Raw genomic sequence first — 19,881 nt, 5'->3', positions numbered from 1 at the left:
GATGTCATCGGTAGCTGCGATGAGGGCGTCTCGGTGCTGTGATTTGCCCGGAAACCGGACTGCGACGGGTCGAGGGATCCGTTTGTTTCGAGGAAGGCGGAGAGTTGCTTGTTGACCATCTTCTCGATGACTTTGGCAGGAAAAGGGAGGAGCGAGATGGGTTGAAAGTTCTTGAGGTCCATGGGGTCCGCAGTGGTTTTTTTCAGGAGGGCGCTGAGCTCGGCATGTTTCCAGCTCTTCGGGAAGGTGGTGGATGCGAAGGAGCTGTTGATGATGTCCCGGAGTTGGGGTGCGATGATGGAGTCGGCATTGTTGAAGATGTGGTGTGGGCAGGGGTTGGTTGGGGAGCCGGAGTGGATGGTGTTCATCGTGCGGGTGGTGTCTTCGGTGCTGACAGAGGTTCAGGTGCAGAGGGTGGTGGTTGGGTGCGCTGGTTCGGTGGTTCGGTGCGTGGTCTGTGCGCCGAAGCTGTCGTGAATGTCGGCCATCTTGCTGTGAAAGAACGAGGCGAGTGAGTCGCAGAGGTCTTGCGAGGGTGTGATGTCGTTGTTGCAGGCGCTGGGTTGGAGAGCTCTTTAACGATGTTGAAGAATTCCTTGCTGTTGTGGGTGTTGTTGTCCAGACGTTGTTTGTAAGTAGTTATTTTGGTGGTGCGGATTAGTTGGTGGTGCTTGCGGGTGGCGTTCTTGAGGGCTGTCATGTTTTCTGTTTTCTGATCCTGGCACCAGGTTTTCTCGAGGGAGCGGCAGGTTTTCTTTGAGTTTGTGAGGTCGTCGGTGAACCATGTGGCTTTCTTGCTGCAGGGTCTGCTGGGTGGTTTCTTCAGTGGTGCGAGTTTGTCGGCGCAGCTGGCGAGCCATTGTGCAAGGTTGCGGGCTGCTTCGTTGGGGTCCGTCGTGATGGTGGGAGGGTTCTGGCTGAGGGAGGTGGTGAGCTGGTCGGCGGTGATCTTGCTCCAGCTTCTGCGGGGGCCTGTTGCGGGTGGTGGTGGGTCGTGGCTTTCCTGAAGGAAAAATGGATGCAGATGTGGTCTGTCCAGTGGAGTCCAGTGGAGTGGCTGAAGGAGATGTGCTTGCTGGAGGAGAAGATGGGGTCAAGCTTGTGGCCGGCGTAGTGGGTGGGGATGTTCACTAGTTGCTTGAGTCCGAGGTTTGCAAGATTGTCCAGCAGGGTGGTGGTGCTCCTGTCATTGTTATTCTCCAGGTGGAAGTTCAGGCCCCCTAGGAGGATGTAGTCTGAGGAGCTGAGGGCGTGCGGGCTGACGAAGTCTGCGATGGCTTCGCTGAATTGTGTGCGTGGCCCCGGGGGTCTGTAGATTAGGGTGCCTCTGAGGGTGGTCCTGGGGTCGGTGTGTATCTGGAAGTGAAGGTGTTCGGCAGCTGTGAGGGTGTCTTCCGAGCAGGTCGTGATGCGGATGGTGTTTCTGTGGATGATGGCGATGCCTCCTCCGGTTTGGTTGGTGCGGTCCTTCCGGGTGATCTTGTAGCTGTCCGGGAACAGATTGTAAGTAAGCAACTCAAGAGCCCTGCAGTTGTGTTAATTACAGAAGAATCTGAAAGGCATGAACAACAGAGAATTCGAAGTTCACAACTATTACAGCATGGGTACTCACAGACGTTACCTTGGGGGCCAAAAATACAGTCTGGTTTGTGGCAGAGGGCCGCGCCTATGAGCTGGCAGGTGGGGGAGGGGCAACTAGAGTCAAGAAAAATCACCACCTTTTCAAAACATTACTTGACAGTGCTGTATTTCAAAAGCAGATGTAACTATAAAGCTACAAGTAGGAGGCAAGAGGGTTGGTTATGTCAGTACTGTAGCGTAATGTTGCATGTATTCACTTGCATTGGTACCGCTCTTATCAGTGCCTAATTTGACTTTAATGTATTCAGAGTTATTTATGGTACCATGGTGGGTAATGGGCAAAACGCTCATGCACACTCACGTACACACACAATCATGCACACGCACACACACACACTTTCATAGATATGCAATTGTGTATATGACACACTCACTCACTTACAAACACACAGTATTTGAGGCAGTTGAGGTTTTTTTTTTACACTTAATTCCCACTGCCAGGGGCTGCATCTACCCTCCAACGCATTTTAAGATCCATACATTTTCTAATGTGCGGGTAGCAGGCTTGCAACCCTTCCCCCCCACCCCCCAATCCTGTGTGTCAGCCCGGGCTGCTGCAGCTCGAGCTATTGTGGGCTCCGCTGGACATTGTCAGGAGTCTTATCTCCAGCCCGCCCTAGTTGTTCACAGGTCTTTAAAAACCATTTGCTTATTTACACACTTTTCTAAAGTGGTTACAAGGCTTAGATTTTTTTTCTGGGTCCAGTACCCCCTGGGCCCCCCACTCTGCCTTACATTTGTATTTTACATTTACGTATGTAGTGTGGGAATGCATTTCATGAAAAGGAATATAAAGTAGGGTTGCCAAAAAAAAAAATGCCAGCTATGTGTTAAGAGTCTGCACAGACCTCCTCTTGACACTAAATAGGGTTATAAATAAAAAAGTATGTATTCATTTGTAATCTGACATTTTTCTGTCTTTGTTCTCTTTACTTATCAGTCATGGATCATTCAGGCAGCCCTAGAACACAATTAAAAGTGCTTTCTATTTATATTTGCTGTTCAAAGTATGCACAGATAAGTGCTGAAAATACGGCTTTCGGTGACTGCTTATTTTTGTACTGTCTGACATCAAAATAATGAGCTGGCAACCCTAATCATAAGACTGGAAGTTTGTTGCAGAATCAGCACACTATTTATTTTCTCCACACTCGATCTCTGATTAATGCCAGTATAGCAATAGTTTAACTTATATCTGAAAGCCTATGCCACCATCAATAACATGCTGAGTTACTGGGAATTCTCCCTGCATTCAAACAACTCACTCCTTATTCCCCCACTTCACTTTCACGCTCACCCTGCACTCACAGGGATCACAATGCACTCACACTGATCACCATGCACTCACACATTCACCCGCTCAAACTGCACTCACAGTGATCACTCTGCACTTACAATGCACTTGCGCTGTTCACCCTGTACCTCTCCCTGCAGTCACACGAGCACTCCTCTTACACTGTTGCATCGCTCACCATGCACTCACATGGGCACTCCTGTCACCCAAACAGCACAGAGGGTTAATGTGCGTACAAAGAATATGGACCATGCAGATCCGAGAACTGAGTGTGAGTAAACTATGAGTAGCGCTATAAAAAAAAATGAAATGTTGTCCTAAAGGTGCTATAGAGAGATGAGGTGCATTGTTTGTGAGTGGTAGTGAGGGAATAAATAGAGCAGGAGGAAATGGAGGAGAGAAGCCCAAAAAAGACTGTTGCACCGTGTGCGACCAGTGGTTTGGTAAACCCTGGATGGGGGTGTTGTGCACCCCCGCCCCCGAAGTTTGGGTCTAGTTGGGTAGTGTATCTTATACCTAGCCCAGCACAATGTAAACCTGACCCACAAACACCCAAAAAACAGTCCATCACTGGCCTGATGGAGGCAAGGAAGGCAAAACTGGCAGCTAGCAGGTTGGCAAAGAAGATGGTCTGCGGGGGCAAGGAGAGGCACAGGCTGGCCCAATACACGAGAAATGAAAGAGGGCTATTGGAGCATGCGCAAGAAAGTTGTTATCGCGCATGCTCCATCTGCCCTCTTTTGTGTTTGAGAGTGTCGGGGAGCCCAACAGCTGCAAATGAGGGTCCATGAAAAGGGTCAGCGGGTCGCCTAGGAAGTTTGGCCAAGCCGCTGGTGGCCCATACTATGAGTACCACGGTACTAGAAAGAATCTGAAGGGCACGACTATGAGAGAATCTGAGGGGCACAACTACAAGAGAGTAAAAGAACAACAAGCAATTGATATTGAGAGGCACAATATGCGGCATTGCGTTGCCTTCTGATGCAACAATCCTGGTGTCAGAGTTCAAGCTTGAAGACTTGCATTGGGAACACAGACCCCAGTAGCCTCTTCAAAGGAAGTTGTAGTGAGAAAATGAAGGACGTGATAACACACCTGGAGGTAGGGGGCCATCTGACTTTTTGAGAACGGGTGCATGTGGGGGGTGTTTGTTGCTTGTGTTTCACTATTAATCTTTGGGGCACTTCTTCGGTACTTGCATATCATTTTTAGATTGAGCTTTCTGAACCTCATGTAAATACTGAAGTATATAGTTATTTGCGTGTTTAACTGCTTTTCATTCATTTGTTTCAGTGTCCTTGAAAAATCCTTGCTTGCTAGTGGTCAACCCTTACTCTTTGTCCTTTCTTTTGCTCCCACAGAGCAGGGGCCAAGTACAGTATCTTTACGCTTTGGCTGTTTATCTGTTAGTTTAGGGGACTTTTTTATTTCTTTGTTTACTGCTTGTGTTAACCTCTTCATTGCTCAGGATGGCCCCCAGCCATCCGACGTCAAGGTGGGCATGTGTTAAGGAGTGCCGGAGGCCGTACGAATCCTGCCCACTTATTAATTTTCCCGCACAGCGGGAGAATTCGTGCAGCGCAGAAGGGGTTAAGAGTGTGTGTGTTTTACAACTTTCATCTCATGTTTATCAACACCAACCACTCTTCAAAGTGTGCGTGCTTTACAACTTTCATCTCGTCTTTACGTCCAGCCTGCAACAGCACATTTTCTTTAAATTTGTTGCTGCTCTACACTCCCAATACCTTATTTTTTACAGTTGGTTATAGCGCTAGCTTGACTAGAAACTATTGGATCGCATTACATGAGCACCAGTTAAACTATTTGGTGAAATTAGGCATGGGCAAATTGAATGATTCAACCAATCAGATGTGGAGTCGACGCCAGGACTCCAACCCTGTTCCTCAGATCCAAAGCCGGCAGCTCTGGCTTCCACACAATTCAACTCCACACAGTTCCATTCCACGCCACATAAATTATGTCGTTTTTTTGTCGAATTAACACAACAATACAATTGCATAAGACAGCACATACATTCAATCTACGCCACAAAACTCTACATCATGCCACAAATTCAACTGCACATCACATAATTGAACTCCATTATATACCACTCCACAACACAAAATACAAATACACATAATTACACTCCATTACACAATTCCAGTACACTCAATACCCCGATGTAGGAAGGTAGGATCCTTCTAGCATGGTTACCACCACTTATGCCTGGTATCAGTGTATTTTTGACCTAGTCTGACTTGGATCCTGCTAATAAGGACCCCAGTCCCTGTGCTTCCTCCCCTAAATTGACCATGGTACTTTTGTACTTCCACAATTTGCTACTGGTTTACCCTTATAAGCCCCTAGTATATGGTAGGTCATAGATACACCAGGGGCCCCCCATGGGCCACTGGGCTACAGCATGTATTGTGTCACCCATGGGAGTCCACAAACTGTGACTACAGTCCTGCAATTGCAGCGTGTGTGAGTTGGTGATTGCACCTCTCCTGATAGATATGTTCCCTTATATCTGAGGTCACTGCACTATAAACCTATAAGTCACCCCTATGGCAGGCTCTTCAATCCTGAGGGCAGGGTGCCAGGTTATAAGTGTGAGGGTGCACATGCATGAGCATGACACCCGTACAATGCCCGGAAGAGATTATGCAGGCTTTGTAAGTACAGTCAGCCATTCTAATACATATAGTGGGCATCGGTCATTAAGAGATGTCTAACTATATAGTGGCTGCACCAAACCCGGTCATGTTTGGTATCAAACATGTTGGAATGATACCCAAACACCGATTAAGGTGTTGGAAGTATGATCCCATGTACTGGGGGCCTCCGTTGGAGTACCCCCTATACTCACAGTAACAGCCTTTCAGGGTTTTCCAGCAAGTTAGTGCTGTTGCCGACCACAGACCCGATTCTGCCATCCTCCTGCTGAGCTTGTGAAGGGTAAGGTTGAACACTAGGTTTCCTGTCACAGGGAGGTGTGACCACCTCCCAGGCAGGACTTACTGCATTGGCTGGGGGCGCTTGCCAGCACCACCAGACAGCTTTGAAGGGCACATTTGGCACCCTCCTTGCAAACTCCAGTATGAGCCAGTCTGGAGCAAAATTGGACAGAGGGCATGGGAGTATCATCTCTTCTGTCCAGCTCCTCCTCTGGGAGGGACCTCTGAGTTGTTCCAACCCTTTCCTTAGGGTACTTAAATGCTAACCTGTGGGTGGTTCCTTACATTCATCGTGGGACAAGATTTAAGCCTGAAACTACTTCACCCTTCGACCGTCTGGACACATGGAGTTAGTTGGACTTCAACTTGAACCAAGCCTGCGCCAAGGAAGACTCCTGCTGCTCCTGATCTCGCTGTTCTTCAAGTCTTCTTCATTGTCTGTGCCCTTCTCAGGTTCTTAAAAAGACCTGTGGGCATAAAGGACACCCAAAGTAATTACCCTTGTAGTGAAAAAGTAATTCCCCTTCATCTGCAGGCAACGCAATGAAGCTGACTCGTTTGCTACTACTGTCATCCTACGGACTTCCCGAGGCTCAGCAACACTGATGGTGGTTCTGCAACTCCCCTGAGGCCTGACCTGTCCTCTCTGCAATTTTGAGGCTATTATCCCTCGTCGGTACCGCTAGGACCAAACCCCCATGCACCGTATTGAGATGCCATTGCCAAGGCTTGTTGGCTCTGCACTCCAGAGAGAAATCTTCAGGCTACAAGAAGCTCCAGCCTCCAGCATCTCTTCCTTCCAAGATCAACGTCCTCACCGTATCCTCTGCATAGTGGGTCTTCATCCTTGGTGAGGTTCTCTTGTGACTCCTGCGCCTTTGACCTGTCGGTCCTCCCGAGGGACTTCATCTGCTTCAGTGGGCTCCTCTGCTTGCTCAGGGCCTGCTCCGACTCTCCTGCTGTTGGGAAGTCCCTTGTACCTTGCTGGTCGCAACATTGCTCCTTCTTCGTTCTCCACACCAGTTGTGACTACCAAGGCTTGTTGGTGCTCCTGCCAGACACCAACCACCTAGTGACTGAAACCAGACATGGAACAGCTCGGTCTTCCTCAGTGTCGCCCGGTCCTCACAGCTGCAGCGACATGGTCACTTTCTAGTCTCCTGAACCTCCCAGCATGTGGGCATTGTGTTTTCGTGCCTCCTGGTCACTTCCTAGTGGCATAGAATCTTTCCCTTCTGCTTGCAGGTTTTTCACTTACAGAATACACACTTGGAATCAACCAGACTCTTTCCTAAACTTCTCCAGAGGCATCTTCTTCTAAGTCTTCCATTGTTGTCTTCAGAGGTTTCCAACATCTCTTCACCCCTATGCACCTGGCTTCCCTGGTGTAGGTAACCTGGTTTCCGGGGCATCCATGGGTGGGGTGGCTCTCCAAACTTCCATCCTCGCAAATGGAATTCTTCAGGGTCCTCAGGTAAAGGTCCTTCTTCAAAACTGCAACCCCAACTTCTTCGTTGACTTCCATTGGGAACGCTACTGTGTTTCCACTCTGCACACAGCCTCCGTGTGGGTTCCTAAGTACTTACCTTGAGTGGTTACTTGTGTCCCCGGCTCCTCTGGGTATTCTGTTTCAAGTCCTGTCCTCCCTAGCAGTTCGCACGCCACTTTCTTAGTATATGATTTGGTCTCCCCCTGGAGACCACTGTATTTTACACTACTTACCTGATTGTATTTGAAGTATTTTTGTGTATTGTGTTGATATATCCAGGTAGGAGATATACCAATATATTAGTGACTGTTGTGTGATAAATAAAAGTATTTTTAAATAAACACTGTGCGGTTGTTTTTCATTTAACTTACACTATTAGATCTCACCGATCATTACAACTCCACGATGACCAAATTGTTTGACCAAGTAGCCCCACCTAAACTCAAGAGTACCAGACAAAGACAAAAACCTGTGGTTCAACAGAGCCCTGAATGAAGAGAGACGTAAACTAAGACTAACTGAACAGAAGTGGAGACAACATCCCTCCTCCCTTCAACTCAAACTATTAAGAAAATCTAGAAATTTCTATAACAAAAGTATTCTACAATCAAAAAAAAGACTTTCAGATCGGAACTAGACAATGCCAAAAATAAACCAAAGAAACTCTTCAAAATGCTAAAACAACAATCAAATTGTCCAAAACCACACTTGTGACTTTGAAATCGCAGCTAAGTAGTGAAGAATTTTTATCATTATTCACAGCTAAAACCAATTCCCTCCAGCACAAGCTCAGGACGGCAGCACACAACTCAGCTACCCTAAAGAACTCACAAGTTAAAGATCCTAATCAACTTGATCTGCCTTTGCCCAAAAATAACTCTCACTAGTCTGCCTTCAAACTTTACGATCTCAGTGATATTACAAAAACCTTAGCGACTATCAAACCAAATAACCACTTCAATGACCCTCTCCCCTCAAATTGCCTACCTCCCATCTACCATATCATCTCCCCTACCTAGACCAAAATCATCAATGCTTTGCTCTCGCAAGGTCACATCCCCGATTGCCTAAAAATTGGCGTCACCCCTATCCTAAAAAAACTGACAGACAACCCCTCTGACCGTAATAACGTCCAACTAATAACCAACATTCCCATGCTAGCCAAGGTTTTGGAAAAATGTTTTCAGAAACAATTAAACCAACACATCTAGGATTTCAAGCTACTGGAGGACTGCCAATTGGGTTTCAGACCCGGGCATAGCACAGAAACAGCAATTCTTCATATAGTCGGCAAAGCCCTACTCGCTCTCGGCCGTAATTAAACTTGTCTACTAGTCCTGCTTGACCTCTCGTCTGCCTTCGACACTGTTAATCACAACAAAATTCTTAAAAGACTGGAAAACAGGATGGGACTATCTGGCACAGTCCTTCAATGGTCCAAATCCTTTCTGGAAAACAGAACGCAAACATTTATGGTGAATAAAAATCTTTCTCCCTCATCCCCTAATCTACTAGGAGTACCACAATGCCCAACTTTATCCCCCGCGCTATTCAACCTCTATGTCGGACCCCTAACCTTACTACTACGGCAGGCGAATATCTGCTTCCACATGTACACGGATGACACTCAACTGTACATCAAGATCACTTCAATTGAAGAGATCAAGATGATGAATAAAGCTCTTCAAAAGACCGTCCTCTGGCTAACATTTAACTTTCTCAAGCTAAACTCTTCTTATTTCCCCTCCCCAAAACTCTTCAGTGATAAAGAAGTGTACCAAGATGATCACTGCTCTAAATTGTATGCCGATTCTAGTGGACTCCACCAAATAGCTTGGAATCACACTGGATAAGAACCTTAATATGCAAACACACATCAACCTATTGGCTATAAATACCCGCTTTAACCTCAGCTATCTCAGAAAACATTAAACCATTCATTGAGAACCCTGTCTGCAAAACTGCAGTTCAGACTTTAGTGATATTGAGGATGGAGTACAGATGTACTACCCAATCGGGCTTTCCCAAAATCTCAATAGCCCGTTTAAAAGCCTGTCTCAACCCAGCAGCAAGACTCCTAACAGGATCTAGGAAATTTGACCCTATCTCGCCACACCTGAAGGCGCTCAACTTGCTACCGTACGAAGCTGAAATTCACTTAAAGATGGCCTGCATCACTCATAAAGCCATACACCACACTCCTTCAAGATAAGCCTGACAGCTACCACTTTGAGAGCTTTCTATGGTTATCAAAGACAACTAACATTGCCATAAGGGTTGCGTGGATTAGTGCAAAGTGCATCACTTGAATAAGTGTGCACCATATACTAAGCCAGCCTCTTACACACATAATTGCTATCCAAATAATTCCATTACCCATAATTCCACTGTACAAATCCACTCCACACCGCACAATTCTACAACTAACTATTTCAATCCAACCCACATAATTCCACTCCACACCACATATATCCACTTCACTCCATAACACATAGGTAAAGGATATTGTCATTTACAACGTCAATAGCTCTAACTCTAGCAAAAGCGAGACCTATTGTTTTTGCCACTGCTATGATATACATGGCCACGCTGTACCCGATCCCCGCCAAAGCAACGCTTTCTGGTCCTAATAAGTATGATGTGCCTGAATGACAGAAAAAGTGGCCACAACGTTTGCTGTTTGTCCTGCAGCAGCCATAGTCTGATATCAGAGAAGGAACCACAGCGCCATGTTCAGGCCCAGCCGCCCACATTAGAAATGGGGAATATTCCCTGATTTGACTGGGTGTAAATGCATTGGAAAACAGGGTATTCATGTGTGGCCCAGCACCGCTTCCAGTGACAGCGGGAGCAGTGCAAGGATTGTCAACAGTCCAGGCACCTAAAAAATACGCACTTGTAAAGTCTGTTTGTTGGCTTTACCAATGCAGACCCACTGGCTGTTCCAATGCTTTTTGCCGATTTTGCCAGAGATTCATGCAAAGAGCTGCTATGAGTGCGGTGTATGCACCTGTTTATCACCAGGCATGCTGCTATGACAGCCTAGAGAGTTATGACGTATATGTGTGCATGCAACACCACACATGCTCTCTCATACACCATAATACAGCTGTCTTTTTTTATTTGTCATTCCAAGAAAGTGGATGTCAATCTTTGAATGGTAAAAAAAAATGCTCAAAAGCTCAACACTACGTTTTCCAAAAAGAGAGCCTCGGGAGCAAATTGCTGCTGTAGAAGCGCCTTCAAAAAAGATTTAAAAAATACATTTTGTAAAGGCATAGAGGGGAGGAGAGCAGGAGGTGGGGAGAGCAAATGCTGCCAAGCAACGAGATTAACAGGGAACAAGGTGGAGGAAACAACGGAGGCGGTGGGTGGCTTAAATATGAAATAAATGTCAAAAAAAGCAGAACGGAAGAAGGTGGGGATGGAACCAATGGACACGTTTGGAGTGGGAAGGACAACACGAAGAGCGAGGAGGAAAGCAGCGAACGAGAGACTGTAAGAAAACACATGCACTCCCATGCAGTGTCAAGGCAAAATATAAAAGCAGCTCCCTCAGAATGAGCAGCAGAAGGAAATCTAATCAAAAGGATAGTTAACAATGCAATAGGTCTCGCATTTACGCGAGTTTGAGCTGCAGCTTTATTATTTATCTGTGTACAACACATGTGATGGGCAAGGGGCGTGCAAACCAACCGAGAGACAAGATTCCATACGGTCATTTGACTTTTGTCCATACACCTCACGATGTAAATGATGCCTTTTATTTAGGTTTCGGTTTTTAAAACATAAATATAACTCATTGTCATTTACAATGCCAACAGCTTAAACTCACGTAAATGCGAGACCTATTGCATTGCAAATGCCTGTCTTTATAGCCTGTTGATGTACCGCGCACACCTGCCTTGTTCTTTGAAAATCCCTGTTTCATCAAATGGGTCCTCTGACCGAAGCCCCTCAATTCCCTCGGAGCACTGCACTGTCAGAGTGCACATTAAGATGGAACTCTGAACATACGTCCAACACAAAGCGAATATGAAATTACCTGACTATTGAAGGACCTGGGAGCACCTGCTCCCCCCAGTTGTGTACCACACATGTGATGGGCAAGGGGCGTGCAAAGCAACGGAGAGACAAGATTTCCATACGTCATTTGACTTTTGTCCATACACCTCACAATGCACCAGTGATGACACACTCATCCATCAAAGAGACAGCTTTGTGCACTCTAGTGATAGGCATCCCCACAAACCAACTCAAAGTTTTTAAAAGTCACTCTGGGCTTTGGTAAAGCTGTTCGACGTCATACTAAGGGCCACCTTTGTACTACCCAAATAAATGAACCATTTGTTCGAAGATGTCCGGTTGGGTTATGTATTTAATAATGTTGCATTAGTGGTGGAGTTCCGTGTCCAGGACGTCCATGTATGATGCAGTGTAGTTAAGTTGTGGAATCGAGAATGCCCCTTTGCTTTCTAAGCTTGAACTGGATTTTCGGATCCAGGATGTCCCTTTGGTTAAATATGCCTGGCTGAGTCTTTGATTCATGAATGCCCCATTTGTTTTATGATATCTGATTGGGTCTTGAGACCAGGCCCGGACTGGCCATATCGGGCACCGGGCAATCCCCCGGTGCGCCGCATGGGTGGGAGCCGATTTTGGGCCCCTGGGGGCAAAATCGGCCTTGTACCAAAATAGGCCGAAAACTGGCCCCGGCAAAGAGCTCAGTGGCACCTCCAACACCCCCGCCTCCCCCCCCCCCCCCCTGGGGAGGGGGGCCGGCCGAGCAGTTTGCCATGGCCGGTTGTGGTTCCCAGTCCGGCCCTGTTCGAGACCTAGCGTGACAACACTTACTGGGAGGCCCCTTTTAGTAATATCCTGTATAAGTGGTCCCTGCCAGCCCTTGAGCTTGTCCACGCCCCTCACACTCATTCACAATTTCTCCTAATCTCTTTCAGAAGTTGTATCTAAGAACTCGCTCAAACCAATGTCCGGAAAAGAAGGGGTGAAACGTCCAGTGCTGTGCGGTTGTATGCAGAACCTTCCCATTGTCAAGAATCAGAGACACGAGTGGGTGGCACAGGGCATAACTTCACATACTTTCAAGGGCACTGGCGAGAGAGGGAAATGACACAAGCACTGTCCCCACCCTAACCTGATAATTTAGCAAGAGGGGTGGGGCGACCGCATTGATAGACACCCTTTTACACATAGAACTGGTTCTAGGTGGACCCTGCGCCTGCAGCTCACTGGTAAAACGTGCTGAAGTGGTGCTCGTGGAGCGCTGCAAGGTCCTCAGGCCTCGCCTCTTGGCACCCGCGAGAAGGCTCGCCCCTTGGCACCCGCGAGAAGGCTCGCCCCAAGGATAGAGGCCAGGTAGTATTAAATGGTTCCCAGTATGAGCCTGCGGGCAGCTTGCATCACAGTAGGTCTTTGTTCTAGGGATAAACCTGATTCAGAATGCACCGGCATGTTCCAGTCGTGTGATGTGCTACTGTGCCCGGGTGCCCGTGCAAATTTATGCATGTACATAAATGGGCAAGCGTACGTGTAACGCGTGTCCGTGCATATCTACCTGCATGAACAAGTGTGTATACACCGCAACAAAGGTATATGCTTGTGCTCACCTATGTGTACATGTACTTTCGCGCATGAATGTTCGCGTGTGCACATCTGTGTGTGTGTGTTAGCGTGCATGGACTTGTGTTTCATTTTCATGTCTGCGCACACACAGGTTGGATTGAGAGACCACTTGTGGGGTTAACCAGTGTACACGTGAAGGATATTTCTTCAAACAATACAGTCTATGATGCCACAATCACACTCTGCACAAGACGCCACCATCACAGAGAAAGTGCAGGGCGTCCCCTGTGTGCAGTGAAGAAAACCTGCACAATTCATGTGCTGCACGAACCTACACCAGGACCTCCTCTTCTGCTGGCACATAAACTATCCCTAAAGTTCAGATTTCACGCCCCCACCCTTTCCCCGGAGTGAGGGGGCTACTATTTGTTTTGATGCACAACTAAAACCTGAGTCTGCAGCCATTCAACAGCTCTCTCAGAACAAAGGGTGCTTGCTGACCTTGCTGACCTTGGACGGGATGCAGGTGACCCTGCGGGAGAACCCCATATCCCCAGCTTTGTCCATTCATCCTGGGTGGTCACACATTGAGCTCGACAACCAGCAACTTCTGTGTACTTCTCTAAGACACCAATTTTTTTGTCAGTGCCACGCGCCCTCAACTGTGCTTTAAAACGCCACGCTTTCCAACTTTCTGTGCAGGACACGTGCCACAGGATCCTGTTTAAAGCTCAACTGACGGCAGCCTTAAACCCCCCCCCCCCCCCGACATTCTCTATCCTCCTGTATATTTACCGGAGGTGGGGGCTGCCCTTGTGTATACATGCTGGCTGAGGGGGTGCAAAGAAGGCACGGACAACGGGAGGGAGGGTAGGGGGTGTTAAAGAAGGCACAACAATAAGAGGGAGGACGAGGAGCGTAAAGAAATCATGGACAACGGGAGGGAGGACAGGGGTAAAGAAGGCACGGATGGCGGGAGGGAGGGTGGGTTTGTACAGAAGGCACAATGGACTGAATGTAAGCAAGGCACGTCATGCCTGCAGAAAGAGAAACATGATAAAGAAAATAGTGCTTAAAGACTAAATAACAGGTACCGTGTAACAACGGAAGTAAAAGGGCCAGTCACAATGGGAGGTGACAAACTAAGATGAGGCAGTACTAAGCAGTGACTAACAAGCCTATTTACGAATCAGAAGTAAGCATTTAGGAAGGACAATGACACAAGCCAATTGCAAATATGGGCGGAGAGTTGGCGGGCCTTCTATTCCCTACTCCACTACAACAAGACTCGCAGAGCAGCGCATGCGCATGCGCGCTGACTCTAGGCTCGACCTAAAAGTCTGTGCTTCAGGGGAGGGACAAACACAGGAAGACGCAGGAAGCACATTCAAGAAGATGCAAGCAAATGATATTGACGAGAAATGCAGCTAGTGGTAAACAGTCGACTGACTCAAAGCCCACTGTAGGTATTAAATTGTCGATAATAGGTCACTGGCAACAGAGAGCTAAAAGCAGTCTATAGAAAATATCTAAAAAGGCAAAATTCCAGCCCTTGTTACATTAATGTGTCTCTGTCACTAGTGGTGCCCCTGTGTTGTTTCACTGTGCCTTATGGAAGCGCCAGTCCAGCATTATGAAACATGCACTACTCTAAGCTGTTACCCTAGGATAGTAAATATAGAGCATCCCAGAGGTGCTTTATTTTGGTATATAGGTTCCTCTTAAAAAAACAGAGAGCAGGGTCTGTGTTTGGCAGTTTGTTTCTTACCGTAGCCATGCCCTTTGGACCGCGATTGCAAATCCTTCACAAACCCTTATTTGCACCGAAATCGAAATTATAAACTGAGTGGAGATTACCATACTCAGTAGTTACCCCCACATTATTTCCTAGGTATATATTGGCAGGTCAAGCCTTTGTTTGTGCACAAAGCATCAAATTAAGCATTGTGTGCCTCATTTGAACAGTAAACTCAAACTCTGTCAATGACTTCACCTGATTTAATGCCGAATCTGGGGTATTGGCAACTACCTGAAACCCCTCCGGGGCACTCATATTCAGAGCCTTACTTTTGTCAAGTGTTCCTAGGAATGGTGGAACTGGCCATTAAGCATGAGCGAATTTTGCGGATCTCGCGTTCGCGAATTTTGCGGATTTGCGGATTCGCAATCCGCAAAATCCGCGAATTCCCGCGAATTTGCGGATTTTTTTTTTTTGTGTTCGCCCGTGTTTCTGCCAGTTCGCGAGGGTTTTGTACACTTTCGCAAATTGCGAACTTACCTGTCGGGTCGCAAGTTTCGCGAACTTGTTGTTTCTACGTGTCCAGCCTGTTTGGGACACTCTTCTTCATCACTGCCACTCTCTGTCACCACTGCCACTCTCTGACTACTCATGCCACCCTCTGGCCCACCCATGCCACCCTCTGTTTCATCACCACACCCTCTGGTTGTCCAGTGTACATTATTTTCGGCAAAGCAAAGCACACCTTCCCTGCCTCAAGTGACCTGAATTAATTTGGGGCTGATTAATGTGTCACAGAATATTTTTTTAGCTGGCACCTGCTTCCTTAGTGCGCCCTGATTAGTGATCTTTTGCACTTGCTAAGTGCTTTCATTGTTGCAAAATAAGTTACAACACCTGCCCTGCCCCAACTGACAATAATGAATTAGGGGCTGATTAATGGATTTTAACTTCCAGCCTGGCTCCTGCTTGTCTCCCTTAGCTGTAATTCAGGACCTTTGTGGCATATGTGTAACTATTCTGAGGTTCAGAGCAGGGTCACATAATAGTTTCAACTGGCAACTGAACTCTGGAGGGGCCCCTCAGGAAGCACTACAGGAAATGGCTACTAATGATGAGCCTGAACTTTTGAACCTGGTAAGTAGTTACTTTCAGTTTTGCTAAGATCGTATTTCTGCAATTTTGCACTTATTCGCGGGGCGCGAACTCACGCGAACTCACGCGAACAGTGCGAGCAGTGCGAGCAAAATCCGCTGCTCGCGGATTTGCGGATTTTGCGGGAGATTCGCAAATCTCGCGGATTGCGGATTTCCCGAAAATCCGCAAAATCCGCGAGCGGAACGGATTTTCCGCCCATGCCTACTGGCCATGTGTCAAAGTTCATAGACATGCCAGTGTAACCCAAGCCGGGGCATTTAGCTTTCCGTTAACACATTTTTTGAACCTATTAACCTTGCAGCCTGCCTCAAACCCACTCAGACCCCCTCACATGGCTATCCATTGTCATTTCTTCCGCCACCTCCTAATTCGTCAACCTAACCATCTTCTGTGCTTCTCATTCCCCAGCCTGGCTTGGTCTCCCTTACTAGGGGGGAAAACATTCCCCCACCGACTATTCAAAATCCAGGCCATGCCCACCACCCCAACCCTGGTGATCTTTGTGGCCACACACTTGTACAGCTAACCCCTCATACATGGATGATAGATACTATTCAGCTGTCCAACTTAGTGATGCCTGGCCAAGGCAACTCCAAGACCCCTGTACCCCATCTCCTGTCCTCCGCAGGGGTTCCTGTGTAAGCTTTCTGTATCACCACTGTGGTGAGTGTTACACATACATTTTAGCCACCCCGTCCTGCCACCGCATGAGCGGGCCCTTCCACATCTCGTGGCATGCTCCAGAAGGAAGCTGCTAATGACAGAAGCATATCCTGACCTTAGATGCAGTTTTCTCTTAGGCAAGTTTTGTTCAAGTTTTCCCTGCAGTATTTTCCCTCGTGGTGCAGGTAGCCAATCAGAGTGCTCATCCCCATGGGAGTGAATTTGCCCAATTAGAACACTCTTTTTTTTAAAATTGGGTTCGAGGGACCGACCCGTCCAGATGTACAATTTTTTTAATCCCTAATATCTTAAAAACTACTGAAAGGATTTACACCAAATCAAAAAAGCACACTTTCTGCACCAAGATCAAGCTTTCTGCCACATCTGCTGTAATTCAATTCAGTAGTTTTTACTGTAGTACTACCAAAAAAAAAAGTTTATGAAAAATGTATGGGGAAATTCGGTTTTAGGTCCCACTTACCTTTTTTGCCTCAACCCTTGCATGACGATTGCCCCGAAAGCTTCCATGAAGGAGCTGAGGTGGATGAGCATTTCTTTGAGGAAGAGTTAATGAAGAAAGCCAAACGCTGCCACAACATTAGCAAACCAGAAAACAATTTTTTTTATGGAAACGCAGACCTAACGATATTCGCCTCAGGGATATACATATATATATTTATAGAGATAGATAGACTTAAAAAAGCTCTGTGTAAACATTGAAGAAAGTGTCTGGTACAGGAGTGTGCATACCCTCTGGGAGTCACAGAGTTTAAATACTAGGGGCTACTCTACATTTCTTGAGTGTGATTCTGTGTGACTAAAGCAAAAACTCTGTGTGGATATGTGAAGGTCTGAATAGTGTGCCTAATTTGCTCTATTTCGAATTGGTGTGCACCTTCCCCTTCTACTTCCCCCATGAGTTGGCATGTCAAGCAAAGTAAAGGATACACGTTAACACTGAAAGCCTCATTGTGAGCATAGACTATTGATGGCCGGATGACCAAGCAAGGTAGATTACCTGTTCTACATCCTCTCTGTTTATGTGTTTCTTCCTTATCCTCTCTCATCTGATTACAGATTTTTGTACTTGGCTCTTCACCCATAACTCAAGTACATGAAACAAAATCATGCATGTAAAAGGCGCATTTCAACAAGCATTGCTTTCTTTGTGGCCCTATATATATTAACAGAGGACTCTTCTCTCTTTCAGTTCATTGGCGAGGTGCCTGAGAACAGAGTTGGTGTTGTGGTTGCCAACTTGACTGTGGTGGACCGGGACCAGCCGCATTCGCCCAACTGGAACGCTGTGTACAGGATCCTGAATGGAGACTCGTCCGGCCACTTTACCATCCACACCGATCCCGTCACCAATGAGGGCTTGGTCACCGTGGTGAAGGTTGATCTCCCACCTTATTCCTGTCTTCTCAATGTACCAGTTCTGGGCCATCTCTTGTGCTCTCTATGTTCTTGTCTCACTCCTTATCAAGGTCTTCCATTCTTCTACTACTATCTCTCATGTTCCAGCTTTCCTCCACTTCTCTTCTCCTCTACCACGCGTTTTATCTCTATCTCTATCTCTATCTCCATCCCCAATAACTCTTTCATAATCGGTTCAAAATGTTAAACCTATGCGAGAGTGTGTGCTCAGAACCAGAATGGTAGACAAAGAAACAGACGCAGAAAGAGTTCACGGGACATGCAGGAGCGGTTGAGAGTCTATCTCCGCTAATATCACAGGGCTGGCCAGCACTAGTCCCCGCCTCTCTCACGCGTGTCATCATTGACCATCTTCAGAAGAGAGCTTTACCCCCACCCCACGCAGACGCAGAGTGGCCTCGATGGAAAGTAGTTGTGGTGACAGGTTTAAAGGCTAGTCAGGCCGGGACAGTGTGTCAGCCACTTAAGAAGTCAGCCACTGGTCAGGTGCTTGCCTCTAATAACGGGTACCATGACTGCCATGCAGCCTCACACCAGGAGGGTTACTTTCGCCTAGTTCTGGTTCATCAAGAGCTTTAAAAGTGCTGAGCTTTGCAAACCACGCTTAATAATGGTGCAAATAAACTACAAGTTTCATATGCTGTTGCTGTTAGTCAAAAACATGGTCATGATAAAAGTCTAACTCTTAACACTGGGGGAGTTGGCACCTACTCACGACATTCCAAGTGGCCACATGGCCAGTGTGACAGTCTCAGCCACTCCTTTTTAGCCAAATGTACTTTGCAAGCTGGTGCCTGAGCCCAAGCCTACAATATTGAAAACACAACTGTAGTCTTAGAATGCATCACACGGTTGGATCAACAGACACGACTGGCTACGGGTGTAAGATTCGAACATTGTGCGTCAATTTATATTTTCAACTTTTGTAGCTTTTGCAAAAAAATGGTCTTGTAACAATCAGCATTTGATGTATCAAATTACCCATGTTCAAAAGTCGTCAGAGTTATAATCATCAGACTCTCGCGCCAACAGTGAATAGATAAATGGTACAATCAAAATACTTGAGGACATTTTGCATAATAATTCATTTGGACCTGCCGGGATGATCTTCGTACCTTTGTCTCGAGTTTAGGGAGCTACTCTCAAGCTTTATAAGACAATGCTTGAGCAGCTCATCCAGTTCAGGTATTTGCTTTGCATTGTAGATCTAGATTCTAGAATGAGAAAAGTAGCATTAAAAGTACCAGAATGGCAAGCACAAATCTTGTCTGGATGAGCTCCTTAGACGCTGGCCTGGCACCCTTTAGAGATCTGCATTCAGTAGCCAACGTACAGAAGATAAGGTAACCCTATGTAACAAGCAGTGGCGTAGCTAGACCTTGTGCTACCTGGTGGCTGCATGTTTGTGGGGGCTGGTGATTCCTGCGACGGCCACAGGTAAGAGAAACTAGTGCCGCCCGGGGGGAGCGCAATTGCTACGCCACTGGTAGGAAGTAGGAAAATGCAAACATGGCAGACCAGAGTGGTTCTTTCTGGGAGGCCCTTGATTGAACTGTGCGACAATCTTCTGCAGTGATGGGGGACTGCTAGAAATCATGGTAATCTATTCTTTAATCAGACTATGGCTCTGAGATGCAACTATTTCTACCAAATACCATTACATTTTAGACAGGAAGCACGTTCACTTTAGCGCTGGTCAGCAGTGTAAAGTGTCCATAGTCCTAACACCAGAAGAAACGAAATGCAGCCCACAGTCAAAGCGTTATACAAGGATAATATGCATAATATTTGTCCATATGTAACTGAAACTCTTTGTCACATTTTTTGTACGAAGAGAAGGAAAACAAAATAAGAAGAATTCATGAGAAAGTATAACAAGAAAAGTAGATAATAGTGCAAGTAATATAGAAAGAAAGAG

The 19,881-nt window shown here is 46.7% G+C and overlaps 1 protein-coding gene across 1 annotated transcript in view; it reads left to right on the top strand.

Annotated features, from left to right (window-relative positions):
- The window catches only part of CDH4 (cadherin 4), a 676,299-nt gene that overhangs the window by 542,272 nt on the left and 114,146 nt on the right, over positions 1-19,881 (top strand). The window contains exon 7 of the mRNA XM_086932873.1: positions 17,737-17,922. Coding sequence (XP_086788999.1) covers positions 17,737-17,922 — 186 coding nt within the window. The remainder of the gene's footprint in view (positions 1-17,736; positions 17,923-19,881) is intronic.

Source organism: Lissotriton vulgaris, chromosome 7 (assembly GCF_964263255.1).
Source record: "Lissotriton vulgaris chromosome 7, aLisVul1.2, whole genome shotgun sequence".
NCBI classification, from domain to species: domain Eukaryota; kingdom Metazoa; phylum Chordata; class Amphibia; order Caudata; family Salamandridae; genus Lissotriton; species Lissotriton vulgaris.
The sequence above is the reverse complement of the archived record's forward strand: the minus strand, read 5'-3'. Positions and strand labels throughout refer to the sequence as shown.